Source organism: Cryptomeria japonica, chromosome 7 (assembly GCF_030272615.1).
Source record: "Cryptomeria japonica chromosome 7, Sugi_1.0, whole genome shotgun sequence".
Taxonomy (NCBI): domain Eukaryota; kingdom Viridiplantae; phylum Streptophyta; class Pinopsida; order Cupressales; family Cupressaceae; genus Cryptomeria; species Cryptomeria japonica.
In genome coordinates, this window is record NC_081411.1 from 496,580,854 (window position 1) to 496,596,904 (window position 16,051).

At 42.0% G+C, this 16,051-nt stretch overlaps 1 protein-coding gene across 1 annotated transcript; it reads right to left on the reverse strand.

Annotated features, from left to right (window-relative positions):
• Positions 1-4,286: 4,286 nt before the first annotated feature.
• On the reverse strand, positions 4,287-6,473 carry LOC131065696 (uncharacterized). The gene is made up of 4 exons (XM_058000284.1): positions 5,768-6,473; positions 5,367-5,590; positions 4,681-4,967; positions 4,287-4,524 (listed from the first exon to the last, which is right to left on the reverse strand). Exons 1-4 carry the CDS (start codon positions 6,471-6,473, stop codon positions 4,287-4,289), a joined length of 1,455 nt encoding a protein of 484 aa, XP_057856267.1.
• Positions 6,474-16,051: the final 9,578 nt, after the last annotated feature.

The following is a 16,051-nucleotide window of genomic DNA, read 5'->3' on the forward strand; positions in this document are numbered from 1 at the left end:
GGAAAATGACAAAGAAAAATATCTGCTCATGCTTACAAGCAAAGGCGTTAAACTTCCCGAAAGATTTAGACCCAAACATCTTTAAAACTGGATCTCGACAATATGCATATCAAGAATAACAGAGAGAAGAAGACACCCATAACTTTGAACAACATATACCTGAGCAACACATTCCAGAACAACGCATACCAGAAATGCATATACCTGAGCTAGAAACTCTAGAGCAAAATATACCATTTACCACACTTTTTCAGCTAAGAACCAATACAAGGGAAGAACTTTCCCTCGACAAGATAATGCGCCTTTGGTTGCTCTTACTCAACAAATGCAAATGTTGCAAAGGCAAATACAAGATATGCAACAAGGGACAACAGTGCGGTACTCTTTGAACGAAATATGTCCTTATCCATTTGATAGAAGATTGAACATGGTGCCTTTCCTCCACACTCAAACGTTCCCAAATTTGATAAATATGATGGCAAAAGTGATCCCCGAGATCATGTTCAAGAATTTTGCACACTAAGCCTTGAATTTGCTCATGATGACACCTATTTGATGAGGTTATTCCCTAGAAGCTTGGGAGGGCAAACCATAGAATGGTTATCCAAAATTACACCACCTGTTAGATCATTTGATGAATTGGTTAACAAATTCATAACCCACTATTCCTACAATATTCAAAATGCCATAACCATGCTAGATGTTTGCAACACCAAACAAAAGAACAATGAAACATTCATGATATTCCTTCAACGTTGGCAACGTATGGTATCCAGATATCCTCGAGATATTCTTGAAAAAGAGAAAATGGAAATCTTCATCGATAACTTGAATGGCAAAATGAGTTACAGACTAAAACTTCAATGCATACCATCTTTTGCTAAATTAATTGAGAATGGCATTCAAGTAGAAGAAGCATGTGTCAAAAAGGGAACACTCAAATTTTACAAGGAGGGAACAAACTCATCAAACTACAATAATCAGAACAACACCAACCTTGACAAATCTCGATTTTGGACTCGAAACAAAAACGAAAGCAACAATGAATCATATGATCCCAAATCTAAGCAACCAGTGCTTGCATTATCCGAAAATCCCCAAAATATGAAAAATCCTAAAAATACTACTCCCAGTGCTAACACATATGCACCAAACATTGATCACGGACAACTCAACACAAACAACACCAATGATACTCAAAGCAAAAACATGAATCTAGGACCTAACAACAATTCACGCAACAACACGAACAATTTCCAAAAGCGTATCTTCACACCACTGGGACAATCATTAGAATCCGCATTCAGAGAACTCTTGGCAAACAAGATTCTTTCTTTGCCTCCAATCAGCAACTATGAACCCCCAATCAAACCACTCTGGTGGAATGATTCACACTATTGTGATTTCCATCACAACAAGGGTCATAGAACAAACGAGTGCATGAGATTGAAACACATAGTACAAGATATGATTGATCGAGGTGACTTAATGGTGGATGGTCTCAAAACAAATGGTGATCACGGAGCCTTCAAAAATCCTCTCCCAAATTACAACAAAGATGGAGCATCAACTTTGGATGATACACGCGGAGCTCATATTAATCACATCTACAACAACACCATCAACCACATATCAGCTGAAGATCATCAAGTCAATGTCATCACCATTCGAGATCGGCATGATCATGAATCTGTCAATGTAACAACCCGAACTTAGAAATATGTCTTGAAGGGACATACTGCACCTACAACTACCACACCAAAAATCCAATATGACTTGGTTAGCCAACTACGCAAGACTCCAACTCAGATATCTATCCTGGAATTATTGAAACTATCACCAAAGCACAAAGACATATTGGAGCAAGCACTATTGGAAACAAATGTACCTCAAAATCTGGATATAGATAGATTTCAAGCCATGGTCGCTCATATGATAGGACCTCATAACCTCACCTTCTCAGAGCATGAAAATACTTCCTTGAGTCATCCGCATAATACTCCTCTCCATATTGAAGTCATTGTTTGCAAACACCGAGTAAAAAGAGTCTTAATAGATGGAGGAGCCGGACTTAATATATGTACTTTAAATCTTATCCGTGCATTAGGCTTCTTAGAAGAATCTATTGATCCTTGCAAGAAGATTACCATAAAAGCATATGATGATGAGGAAAGGTCCTCTAAAGGAACAATGATATTACCTATTCAAGTAGGACTAGTACAAAAGGATACTATATGTCAAGTCTTAGACATAGATCTAACCTACAATATCTTGTTAGGACGACCTTGGATACATGAAATGCAAGCAGTACCTTCTACGTATCACCAGTGTGTCAAGTTTCCTTATGATGGACAAGAAATCTCTATATTAGCTGATCATAATCCATTTCAACATTGCAACACAATGGGGGCAGCCCAAGATAGTTTGGTTCCTCATAATAGAGAAAAGCAGCGATCCTTGACATCAGATCTACAAACAGCAAAGCCCAACTCCTTATTGGGAGAATTCAAGAAGAAGATGCAAATCAAAGGCCAGGGCATGGGAGAATACTCTTTGGAGCCTTTATGTTTGGCCAAATTGCCAACATCACCTAGATCGCATGGTTTGCCTACTACATCAACACATCTGGCCACTCAGCCCATCACTAAATTTGATGGTACCTTCATCCAATTGGGTACTTTAGCACATGAATCAGAAGACAAGGACATTCTTAGCTGGTTATACAAAGATGAAGAAGAAGATCATAGAGTAGCCGCTCTGGACATTGTTCTACCAACACACCTGTATGGAAAAGGCTACTTAATCATGAAGCAAATGGGATATGGTGGTAAAGGACCTATTGGGAAATGCAAAGAAGGAGTCACTGAACCTATAGATCTTCCTTCGCAACCTAGTAGAAACAAAGTAGGATTGGGTTATAAACTCACGTTCCTATTAAAACAGCCACCACACACAACTACAAAAATTCAATGGAAGGTAAAGAAGAAGTACAAAGAAGAATCCTGGCAGGAAGTACTCTTTGAATCAGCAGAAACAATCCACAAGGCACGGGAATGTCAAGATCAGAAGTTGCATCAGGGAAAGCTTCTAAGTCATAAAAAGGCCCTATCTGCAGTAGTAGCTCATATTCAAACACCAATGTCTCAAGAACAAATCATGTCATCTCCAGATACCATTATTCCTCTCCGAGGAAGCACAGTCTATGAAAAAATCCAGAAAGTAGAAGACGGATCTGATATAGAATCAACAAAATCCATCAAAATGGTATCCATCATCAAAGATTTGTTTTCACCATACAACATACCTATTTACAGCACAGATAGAATCTGGGATGATGCCTATGAGACAAATTCCAATGAATATGAATGGGTTACCTGCTCCAATACTACTACAAATATCCTAGACTATACTGATTCTATATCTCTTTCTCAAGAAGAACATAACGCAGGAGATAGACCTCTTGAATTTGGACCACAAAATATCTATGACGCCAAGGAAAGCGAACAGAAACATTATGCACAAGTCTATGCAGAAGATAATACCATCGAAGACCTCGACGAAATCCTGGACTTCTTTAAAACCAAGACCCATCACGATGAAAACTCTGTCCTAACACTTACAGTAGCAGAGCTTGATCCACCCAATGATTCCTTACCGCTTGTCTTTCCTGACCTCATCGACTGGGATGAACCTGAAATCCATGATATACCAATTTTCCCAGATGATGAATCTATTATCCATTACCTATGTACCGTAAATCCGAAAATAGACTCTACCAGTGAACAAAATAATGATGTCTGTCAATCAGGGAGTGCCAAGTCTCTCAGTCACAAAAATACACCAAATAAAGGATTTGATGCTGAAAACCAGTCAATGGCAGCTCTAGATCACAAAAAAGTAAAAATAAAGGATGCATCTGAAGGTGAAAACCTTTTTAAGGCACCTAACGATGGGAGACTTGACACTCTTCCTGAGCACTTTCATGAATGATCGCCCATATTGATTGAGCCCACTCAATCAATCAACATTGGTACCACGGAAGCAGTCAAAAACCTACACTTGGTAGAATCTCTGACAGAGGAAGAAAGATCAACATTCATCATCTTCTTTAAAGAAAAGCAAATTAACTTTGCTTGGTCATATGCTGATATGCCTGGAGTAGATCCACACTTTTTTTTTTTTTTAAAAAAAAAGGGGTAAAAATTTTATTCAATCAAAGCCAGAGTACAAAGCAACGGCCAAACGCCAACCAGAAAAGACCACCACCAGACCACCCAACAACCACACTACCTATTCATGTCCTCCACTAATAACCTCTCCAGGGTCCCAAGATAATTAGAAGGAAGCTCATCCTTTCCACTAATATCCCAACCATCCACATTCTCGGAGGCCCACTTCGCCAAACAATCGGCCACTTTGTTCCACTCTCTAGGGATATGACAAAAGGAGACAAAATCCAAGGCACTGCAAAGACTCAAAATCTGTCTGCCCACAGAAGCCAATTGCCAACTAACATCATCCAACCTTTAGTTGTTCAAAAAATCCACAACAATCTAAGAATCCGACTCATAGATGATCCTTCTCCAACCTAAGGAGCATCCACGCTCAACAGCAATCTTAATAGCAAGGGCCTCCATCAGATTATTAGAATGCTACCCCTTGTAACTAGAGAAGACAAACGCCACACCACCATCATTACCTCTACCAATACCCCCCACACCAGCATGACTAGGGTTCCCACGAGAAGAACCATCAGTATTAATCTTAAGGACCCCCACCGGGGGAGGCATCCACCTCCCATCACGATAGACCCGTTGATGAACCAGATGGGGTCTTCTGCTAGCAAAGCATCTCCTGCTACTATCCCCCAAGCTCACATTCCGCACAATATCAAGATCACTTGGATCAAGATTTTCAGGCATGTCACACTTAGCCGAAATAGTCTCCTGAAGCCTGATGAGAATCTTCTTCCACAATTGAAGATTTTCCAAATTGGAACCACAAAAAACTCTATGGTTCCTCTCCAACCAAAGGTTCCAAAGAATGAAAATAGGCCCAATAGCCTAGGCCACCTGCAGGAAAGGAGTCTTCGCTGGAGGTCTGCCCAAACTTTCCCAAAAGTCAATCAAGGAGGTAGCGTGAATACAACCATGATGCCAAGCCTCCCACCATCTGTGCCATAACTCTCTAGAGTAAGGGCAAAGAAAGAACAGGTGAGAGGTACACTCCTCACTATGAGAACAAAGAAGGCAAATAGAGGGTCCCTAAAAGCCACGCTTGCGCAGATTTTCCCAAGTGAGGCACTTCCTCTGAGCAACCAACCATAAGAAAAAATTGCATTTGGGCCAAGAGAAATTGTCCCAAACCTTCTTCCACCAGTGCACCTCAGCCGGACCATGTAAGTTCCTGTCCAGCATAGCATAGCCTTGGGCAACCGTAAATTTACCTTTTGGACTAGGATTCCAAGCCAGAACATCCCTCCCATTAAGGGAGCTACAGAGCCTAGTCTCCAAAACTCTAGAGAGAATAGCACGATCCTCATCAGAACCACCCAAGGGCCACTCCTGTGGGTCCTTCCAGCAAGCCACCACTGCTTGCCCAATATGCTTGACAGTTTTAAAATGCTCCACCTTAGTCCAACCGGCCTCAGAAAAAATATGGCAAAGAGGCTGAAGCTGAGGAAAACTAGAAAGAATGGGAGGGTGGACATCCCAAGAGTCCTACCAAAACAAAGCATCAGAGCCTCCATAACAGATCCAGAAGAGACCCTCCTTAATTAGTTGAGCACCCTTCTTAAGGGTATCCCAAATACAAGAACCTTTACCCTGCAAAGGATGACGCGACACATCGAGGCAATCAGCACCAGGAAGATACTTGTGGGTCAGAATCTTAGCCCAATCTTGATCTTGATTGTTGCACCACCTCCAGTACAACTTGGCAGCCAAGGCCGTGATAGCAAGAGCCATAGACCTAAGACCGAGGCCCCCAGCATGCTTCGGCCTGCAAACAGACTCCCACTTGACTAAGCTCCACTTCAAGGAAAGAAGGTTGCCAGACCAAAGAAATTGCCAAGACAAAGCATCAAATTCCCGCACAAAGGTGGATGGGGGAACTTGCACACAACACCTATAAATGGGGAGAGACTGCACCACAGTCTTAAGAAGAATCACTCTCCCAGCAGAAGATAGCCATCTGTAAGTCCAATGGCTAACCTTACTCCGAAATTTATCCAAAATTCCCTGCCAATACTCTCTCCGCTGGGCTCCCAAAGCCAAAGGGATCCCAAGGTACATCAAGGGAAGAGAACCAATCTGAAACCTAAGGATCCTAACAATCCTACTCTGAATAAGCTGAGGTGTATTAAAGAAGTAAATGGAAGATTTATCATCGTTAATACACTGGCCAGAAGCCTTCAGATAGATGTCTAAAGCATGCCTGAAGTTCACCGCCTCACTAATTCTAGCCAAGTCCATTAGCCCAGTATCATCCACAAACTGAAGATGAGAGTAGGAAGGAAGAAGGTTGTTCCAGCTCCAACCACGGATAAGACCCTATCTCACCTGAGATTTAATAAATCTTCCAAGACCCTCTGCCATGATGATGAATAATTAAGGAGATAAAGGATCCCCTTGCCGGAGTCCCTGAGAAGCACTAAACAAATCTGAAGGTTCCCCATTAATGAGAACTGAGAAAGAGGCAGAGGTCACACAACTAAGAATCCAGTTCACCCATTCCTCAGCAAAGCCAAAAGCCAAGAGAATTTTCTGTAAGAACTCCCAGCTCACCCGATCATAAGCTTTAGACATGTCAAGTTTAATAAACATAGCCTTCTCCTTAGAGTTAGCCATAGAATGAATAGCTTCCATGGCTATCACAACACCATCCAAAATTTGTCTACCTTCAACAAAACCACCCTGCTTAGCCGAGATCAAAGTACCAAGGAGTGGTTTGAGTCTCTCAGCAATCAATTTGGTGATGATCTTGTAAACAACATTACATAGCGCAATAGGCCTGAATTGAGCTAACCGGTTAGCTCCTTCCAACTTAGGTATGAGAGCCAAGAAGGTAGAATTCATAGACTTGAGCATCTGTTTGTTCCTAAGAGATTCCTGAACCACCTCAAGGAGATCAAACTTTATAATTTCCTAGAACTCTTGAAAAAACTCAATCGGAAACCTATCTGGACCAGGGGCCTTACCTTTTTTCATATTAAAAACCACTTTCTCCAACTCAGCTAACAAGATAGGACATAAGAGAACCCCATTCATCTTAGCAGAGACCAGGTGGGGAATACAATCCATGATGGCCTGCTCCTCAGCCCAAGCAGCAAGATTCTCCCTAGAAAAGAGGTTTGAAAAATAATTGACTGCCTCCCTGGAAATATCAGCATAGGATGAGAGTTGAGCCCCATCTTGTGAGACAAGAGAGGAGATAGAATTCCCATGTCTTCGAGCCTTAACTGAATTATGAAAGAATGCAGTGTTCCTATCTCCCTCCTGAAGCCAATCAATACGAGATTTTTGCTTCCAGAAGATCTCTTCTCGGAGTTCCCACTCTTCTAAACTCTTCAAAGCCAAGGACTCAGCCATACTAAGGGCTGAGGTCAACCCCTGATCTCGAATCTGACGAGTGATAGAATCCAATTTGGACTGGGCATCCAACTTCTGAGCTTGAAGGTTCCCAAAATGTTGTTATTCCATCTCTTGAGCCTAAACTTCACATGTTGGAGCCTCTTGCTAAAAGTAAACATGGCTGTCCCATGGGAAGGCATCCCCTCCTGCCACCAATCCCACATAAGATCATGCAGCGACTGATCTCTTAACCATATCAACTAAAATTTGAAAGAGGGATTCTTGGTGACACCATAAACGGTGGCTGAGAGCTTGATAGGCCAGTGATCCAAGCCCCTCCAATCAAGAATTTCAGAACTGGTAATCAATCTGCTATTCAACCAATAGCAGGAGACAAGAAATCTATCAAGCCTCTCTGAGATAGCCTCAACACCACATCTCCTATTATTCCATGTAAAGACACCATTGGTTGGCTTCACATCGATGAGGTTCAAGGACCCAATCATATCCCTAAGTAAATTTGCAGAAGGGTCTAGCCTGGCTAAACCACCCCATTTTTCATCCAAGCAAGTAATAGCATTAAAATCACCAGTCATAATCCATGGAAGAAATGGGTCCAAGGCACAGATGAATTGAATGTGAGCCCAGAGATTTGACTTACCTGATAGATCAGTTGGAGCATAAATATTGGATAAAAGACATCTTTCTCCAGTCGCAAAGCAAGAGGCAACCAAAGAAATGGAAGACCGACTAGACATCCACCATAAGGGGGAAACTTTCCTTGTGTTCCAGAAGCAAGGCACCCCCCCTACATTATTCAGAGTACCCACCCCCTGCCAATTGCCTTGGGGCCAAATACGTGAAGCACAATTTGCCAAACCATCAACAGTAAGCTTGGTTTCCTAAATGAAAACCACATCAGGTGACTGTAATTCAATTAATCTGCGAACAACCTTTTGTCTAGGGATGTTGTTCAACCCCCTTACATTCCATGATAAAACAATCATTTATGAGGGTGGGAAAAATGGGAATCAATGGGTTTCACAGACCCAGACTCGACCAAAGTATCACCCATAATCTTAACCTTCTCTTGATCAGTCTTCCTTCCACTCTTTGACGGTTTATCAAGAGGCCCCTTCTTAAAGGATTTCTGATGTAAACCTAAAACCGGAGGAGCTTTGTTACCCTTTATAGAATCTGAGGCCCCCTTAGGAGTAGGGGGATCATGGGCCACTACTACCGGGCCCTTCGGAATCTGTGGCCCCTAGAGAACCCTAAAATCCTGAGCTTGAGAAGGCAAATCCATAGCCATCTGATCTACCTGGTGGACCTCTAGAGATAAAATCTGATCCTCTTTCCTTGCATTCTCATTCGGAACTTCATGCAACCCCTTAGCCCCAGAAGAGAGTTCAGCGGGAATACCTTCCTCCTGGACCAGATCATCAAGAATATCAAACTTGTTAAAAGTACCTTCCTTCTGTCTATCTAGCCAAGTTCGCTTCTTGCCCTTGCCTCTGTTACGGGACTTAACAGGAATAAAACCCTCATTATCCCCAGATTCATTAGACATCAGATCCTTTCCCTTGTCCCCCCTAAGAGGCCCAGAGGCAGCCAAGGGGGGGGATTTAAATCTAGGGCATTTGCAGTGTAAATGACCATATTCATGACAAATTCTGCATCTAAAAGGTAGGGTCTCATAATCCAGCTATTGGATCCAAGAAGAGGAACCCAAGCGAATTTCCATAGAGTCTGGTAATGGATTATTCAAATCAACCTCCACACAAATGCGAGCAAAAGAAATTACCTTATGATCTTGAGTTTGTGAAGCAGATCCCACAGGTATTCCAAGAAGAAGAGAGATTGAGTGGAGAATATCCTCCCTCTAGAATTCCAATGGAAGCCTTGGCAAACGGACCCACACAGGAACTCACGAGGGGATCTCTTCAGTGGAGTTGAAGCCCACATGCTAGGGCTTGATGAATAACCCAACCTAGTTAAAGAAATAAGGGCCACCTTCAAAAGACCTATTCCTATCCGACATGCTTGAGAAGATAACCATAAAGTAGTTATTAGCTGCCAAAATAATCTCCATGTCACCTTCAGGGTTCCAAACCCGGTGTGCCCAGGAATCCAACACGGGTAGAGATAGACGAAGGCCCAAAAATTTGCAAATTAATGCATGATTACACCAATAATCAACATCTTCTGAAACTTGCTCAGGTTGAATGACCAAAACTGGATGATCCTCGGATTGCTCCAGACATCCATTTACTTTTTTAATTCGTAACCTCCCTTTTGAAGAAGAAACCCCATCCTGAGATTGGGGTTTACCCAGCTGATCCGTAACACCAGCATGCAACGAAAAAGATGGCTCCACCATCTCCAAACCCCCATGAGAAGCCTGAGATAGAGCAAAACCCCTATTCTCCATGGACCAAAAGGCACAATCTGCACCAAAAAAGAGAGAGAGAGAGAGAGGCGAGACAAGAGGCACATAGCCTCAGATTCGAACACCCCACCCCCAAGAAAAATGCAGAGCAAAAAATAGGAATCAAAGACCAACAAAGAGCAAGACAAAGGTTGCACCCCACCCGACCTGCGCACCCTGAACGCCAGCAAAGACCCCTCCCCCCGAGCACACACCATAGCCACCGAGCCCATGCAGTGCAGAGCAGGAATAAGCTAGGGCATGCGGGCCCTAGCTCGCACGTAGCCGCTGCACAACGCCATCTTTGCCTTGATCCGAAATGACCATCATTTCCTTCAAGATTAAAGAGTATGTTATGCCTTCGAGTAGATCCGCACTTAATCATGCATCACTTGTCCATTTCTATAGGAGTTAAGCTAGTCAAGCAAAAGCTACGAAAGATGAATCCACAGGTGGCACTCATGGTCAAAACTAAGCTGAAGAAACTATTAGACGTTGGATTCATCCGACCCATTGACTATGCAGAATGGATTTCCAACATCGTTCTAGTATCAAAACCAGATGGTAGTATCAGAATTTGCACTGACTTCAGAGATGTCAACAAAGCTTGTCCAAAAGACGACTTTCCTCTGCCCGGTATCGACATAATTGTAGATCTTATAGCAGGTCATGCAATGCTCTCACTAATGGATGGTTTCTCAGGCTATAATCAAATCAAAATAGCTCCTAAAGATCAAGATAAAACAGTGTTCACCTGTCCTTGGGGAACGTACTGTTGGAATGTTATGCCTTTTGGCTTAAAGAATGCAGGGGCCACTTATCAAAGAGCAATGACAACAATCTTCCATGACATGATGCACACATTTATGGAAGACTATGTGGATGATTTACTAGCTAAATCCTTCACTAGAGCTGAACATCTTGGCATCCTAACAAAGATTTTTGATCGATTGGCAAAATTCCAGGTCAGGCTCAACCCTAAGAAGTGTGTCTTCGGGGTTACATCAGGCAAGTTACTAGGCTACATAGTCTCAGCTAAGGGTATTGAAGTCCATCTAGCAAAGGTACAAGCCATTATGGACATGCCACCACCAAAGAATATCAGTCAACTCAGATCTTTACAAGGATGACTTCAATCCATCAGGCGATTCATCGCTTAGCTAGCAGATAAAAGTCTACCATTTAACCATTTACTACACAAAAATGTACCATTCAAATGGGAGGCTAAGTGTGCAAAATCTTTTTACCAAATCAAACAGTACCTGATGAATCCACCAATCGCAGGAAAGCCTCTTATCTTATATATCTCAACAACAGATATATCGCTGGGGGCACTATTAGCACAAGAAGATCAACAAGGGAAGGAACACGCCATATATTATATCAGTAGGACATTGAATGGCTATGAACTCAACTATACATTAATTGAAAAGGCTTTCCTAACAGTGGTCTTTGCATCTCAGAAGTTTTGACATTATATGCTAGCACACACCATCAAGCTAGTCACAAAAATTGATCCTCTCAAATATCTACTCAGCAAGGCAGCTCTTACAGGCCAATTGGCTAAATGGGTCATGATTCTCAGTGAATTTGACATCCAATACACAGAAAGATGAGCCATCAAGGGACAAGCAATTGTAGATCAGTTGGCTGAAGCACCACTCCCAGGTAAACACACCATGGAGATTGAATTTCCAGACAGGGACGTTCTTGCTCTTTCTACTAAACAATGGACCCTATACTTTGACGGATCCTATACACAACATGGTTCCGGTACTGGCATTCTGTTCATCACTCTTGAAGGACACACTATCCCAAAATCATATAGGCTTATGTTTCCATGCACAAATAATGTGGTTGAATATGAGGCACTGGTCATAGGCATCAAAATGGTCATAGAATGGAAAATCACAGAGTTAAAAGTCTATGGAGACTCACAACTAGTCGTCCATCAAATCAACAACGACTATCAGACGAAGGATGACAAGTTACTACCCTACAAACGAATGGTGGATGACTTCAAACAGTATTTTGTGCACATCACCTTCGAGCAAATACCAAGGTTGAACAACAAAGCAGCTGATGCAATGGCTACCATCGCTTCACTACTACAAATTCCAGAACAACAGAGTCATTACGAGTTCCTAGTAGAGCAACTGTTCTCCCCCGCCTATGACCACTCTGAATCCCAGGTTATCTATGTCTTGACTGGTTCAGATTCTCCATTATATGGACCAATATATGACTACCTCAAGCACAATATCTTACCAATTGACCAATCCCGTAACCAAAAATGTAACTTTATCCGACAAGTTGCCAGTTACACCCTTACCGCCGATACTTTGTATCATCGAGGTCTCAATGGTACTCTTCTTCGTTGCCTTGATTGTAATGATTCCGATTCTGCTTTACACGAGCTTCATGAAGGTATTTGTGGCACACATTCAAGTGGTACTACTCTTGCTAAAAAGCTTCTACGAATGGGTTACTACTGGCCTACAATGGAGAAAGACTCATATCACTTCGCTAAGAAATGTCCTAAATGTCAGATCCATGGTAATCTGATACATGCACCAGCACAGGAACTGCAACCATTTACAACATCCTGGCCCTTTTGTCAGTGGGGACTAGACCTGGTTGGCAAAATTCATCCTTCATCTTCAAATGGACACAAGTTCATTATAACTGCCACAGAATACTTTACCAAATGGATTGAAGAAGTTCCCATGACCACAGTGACTGGGAAACAAATTGCCTCTTTTATCCTAAATTATCTGATCTGCAGATATGGTATTCCAAGTTCAATCATCACAGATAATGGATGACCTTTCAAAAACCAAGATGTACAGGAACTATGTGAAAAATTCAAAATCCAACATCGATTTTCTACACCATATTACCCACAGGGCAATGGTCAAGCAGAAGCATCTAACAAGACAATACTAAAAATCCTCAAGAAAATAGTAAATGATGCAGGCAAAGATTGGCACGTACAACTCAATCCCACACTTTGGGCATACAGAACCAACATCTGCACACCTACAGGAGCAACACCATACTCATTGGTATATGGATCAGAAGCCATTTTACCCCTAGAGGTAGAAATTTCATCTCTCAGAGTCTCTTTGAAAGGTTTAATCCCAGATGAAGAGTATCGAGTTAACTGACTGCAAGAACTTGAACTATTAGATGAAAGACGCCAACATGCTTACACTCATCTCAAAGCATATTAGTAACGCATGTGCAGAAGCTACAATCACAAGGTCATTCCCAGAAACTTCAAAGTTGGTGACCTAGTCCTCAAAGAAAATCCAAGAAATCAGCAAGATCGAGCAAAGAAAGGGAAATTTGAACCTAACTGGTTGGGTCCCTATGTTATCATATCAGTCTATGGATTCGATGCCTATCAGCTAACGACTTTAGAAGGAGATGTGCTCGATGAACCAACTAACAACATCCATATGAAGAAATACTATACTTAAGTGGCCTAGTGCACGGAAAAAGCCAAAAAAAAAAAAAAAAATCAAAAAATCCAGAAAAAGCAAAAACAAAGTACAATAAAAACAAATGGTGAAAACCTGGTAAACAGGCGCTCTTGTGAAAGAACGGCTCCTCTATCTATCTCCATGCCATTTTATCCATCAAAACACTATCGGCCATTGCGTGACACTTAGCATATATTTATTCAAGACATACTTAACGTAGTCAATATCCTAGGTTATCCATCTATATCTATCCTCTTACCGCATTCTACCATGGCTTGGAAATCACTGTACATGATCATATCAAGAGGCACACTCAGCTAGGGGCATTAACTTGTTCAAAAACTTGCAACCATTCAAAACATCAGGGCTATTTGCAAAACTCAAAAGCATGACATCCAACAAACCAAAAACTACGCTTCATCGCAAAAGACAACAAAACAATTCACAAAAATATCAAGGATGGATGATTTTCTGAAGTACTGGATGTTGCACTATAGCATAAAAACTTGACTAGTTTTGCATTTTGAACCTTTTGAATTATTGGAATCTTTTCCTTTTTCTCACTAAAATGCTTCAAAGCTAGAGATCATGGGGAACTTCCAATATTTTCTTAGTCTTCTGTCTAGGAGGCGATCACTTGTACTGTGTGAATACTTGCCTCGAGACGTGATACATCAAATATCACTGAAGGCCTGATTCCACTTCATGCATACAAATGATCTAATCTTATCTGTTTATGCAATATGCACTCAGGTCATCCTGGTTCAATTATATCTTGACGCTTGTGCTATCTTGCAAAATCAAATATCATGTAAATTTTTCTCGGGTCATTATGGTTCAAGTATACCATTATGCTTGTATAAATTTTCAACATATCCTAAACACATCAATGCTCAATGATGATATCTACAAAGAAAGCAAACAAATGGCTATATTGGATGGCAAATACAGAATTAGGATGCTACCAAAAACATAGTTCCATATCATTTTCTAATCATTGCATATCATTTTAACATCATTGCATATCATTTTAACAATTAGTTGCATATCATTTTAACATCATTGCATATCATTTTGCATTTAGTTGCATATCACATCATACATCTCATTATCACATCATACATCTCACAGCATAGCAAAGCATACATCCTGCATCATGCATCGTCAATTTAAACATTGCATCATCATAAAGTAATGAAAGAACCCACATAACATGCATCCATATAAACACATCACATGATCAAAGCAAATGGTGCCGTATATATATATATATATATATATATATATATATATATATATATATATATATATATATATATATATATATATATCTCAAAATGATCCAAATGTAAAAAATGTGTCAAACACTGTGTCCAGTACAAAGAATAAAATGCTGAAAAATACAACAGAGACCATGTCTCTCAAGTATGACTATCCCCTGATGGAGATGGTCTCACTTCAGATGTCCCTAATCCTGGATCTCCAGGAGGGTCATGTCTTGGTGGCCCAGTAACACCTCAGCTCTTAGATCGCGACCCAGTATCTCGAGATTGACTAGATCTTGACTGTGCAAAGCTCTGTACTCGGTGATCCCTGGGTACTGCAGCCTCATAATGCCACCGATAATACTCTACCTCCTGAGCTCTCAATGCTAGCTCTCTTAAGGTGTCTCTCATAGGACCACCCGCCGCTGCTCTCTACATGCTAGACACCACCTCCTCTGCTTGCCCCCTCCACTCTATCTCAGTGTCCCGCTTAGTGGTCAACTGAGAAATCTCTAGCTGATAGGTCAAAATCTATGCCTACAACTGCTGTACAGTAATCTGTAGGGTCCGCATATAAGCATCCTCAATGTGACCCGGGACCCGAACCCATAGCGGTACCTGTGCAGGGGGAACACCTCCCACTCGACCTGTCCTCGGTGCTGGCAGTGGGAGTACATCCATCCTCCTCCTCTGTGCTGGTCGCCTAGCCTCCTTCGTACCACCCACTGCAGCTAACACCTCCCCCACTCTCCCCTCTCCACCGGCTCCAATAGCCAATCCACCTCTCCCCCTATCTATCACCGCCTGTCTCACCGCTCTATCCACACCTCTATCCCCTCTCCTCCCTCTATCTCCTCTCCTCCCTCTGGCTCCTCTCCCTCATCCTCCTCCTCCATCATCCCCATCATCTCCATCATCTCCCTCATCTCCCTCCTCCTCATCATCATCAAAGGCTAGCCTTATCTCCTCAGGATTCAATATCCTAGCCACCGCTCACGCAGCAAATAATCTAGCAAACTCATCAGTCATACCTGCATCCTGAATCTCTGGGGCATAATCCCATATCTGCGCTGCTAACCCCACAAACTCCTCCACCACCACTCCACTATCAATGGTTGGCCCCCAATCAGCCACATCCTGCCGTTGTCGTGCATATAGGCATGCTCCCTATGGAATACCCTGTTGGTGCCCAAATTGCCTCAAAACTTGGGTCACCACAAACCTCTCAATCACAAACGGGGTCCTCCCAATCAGATGTCTGGTCATGAAAACAAAGGGCATCTCCAGCCCATCCTCGGCCCA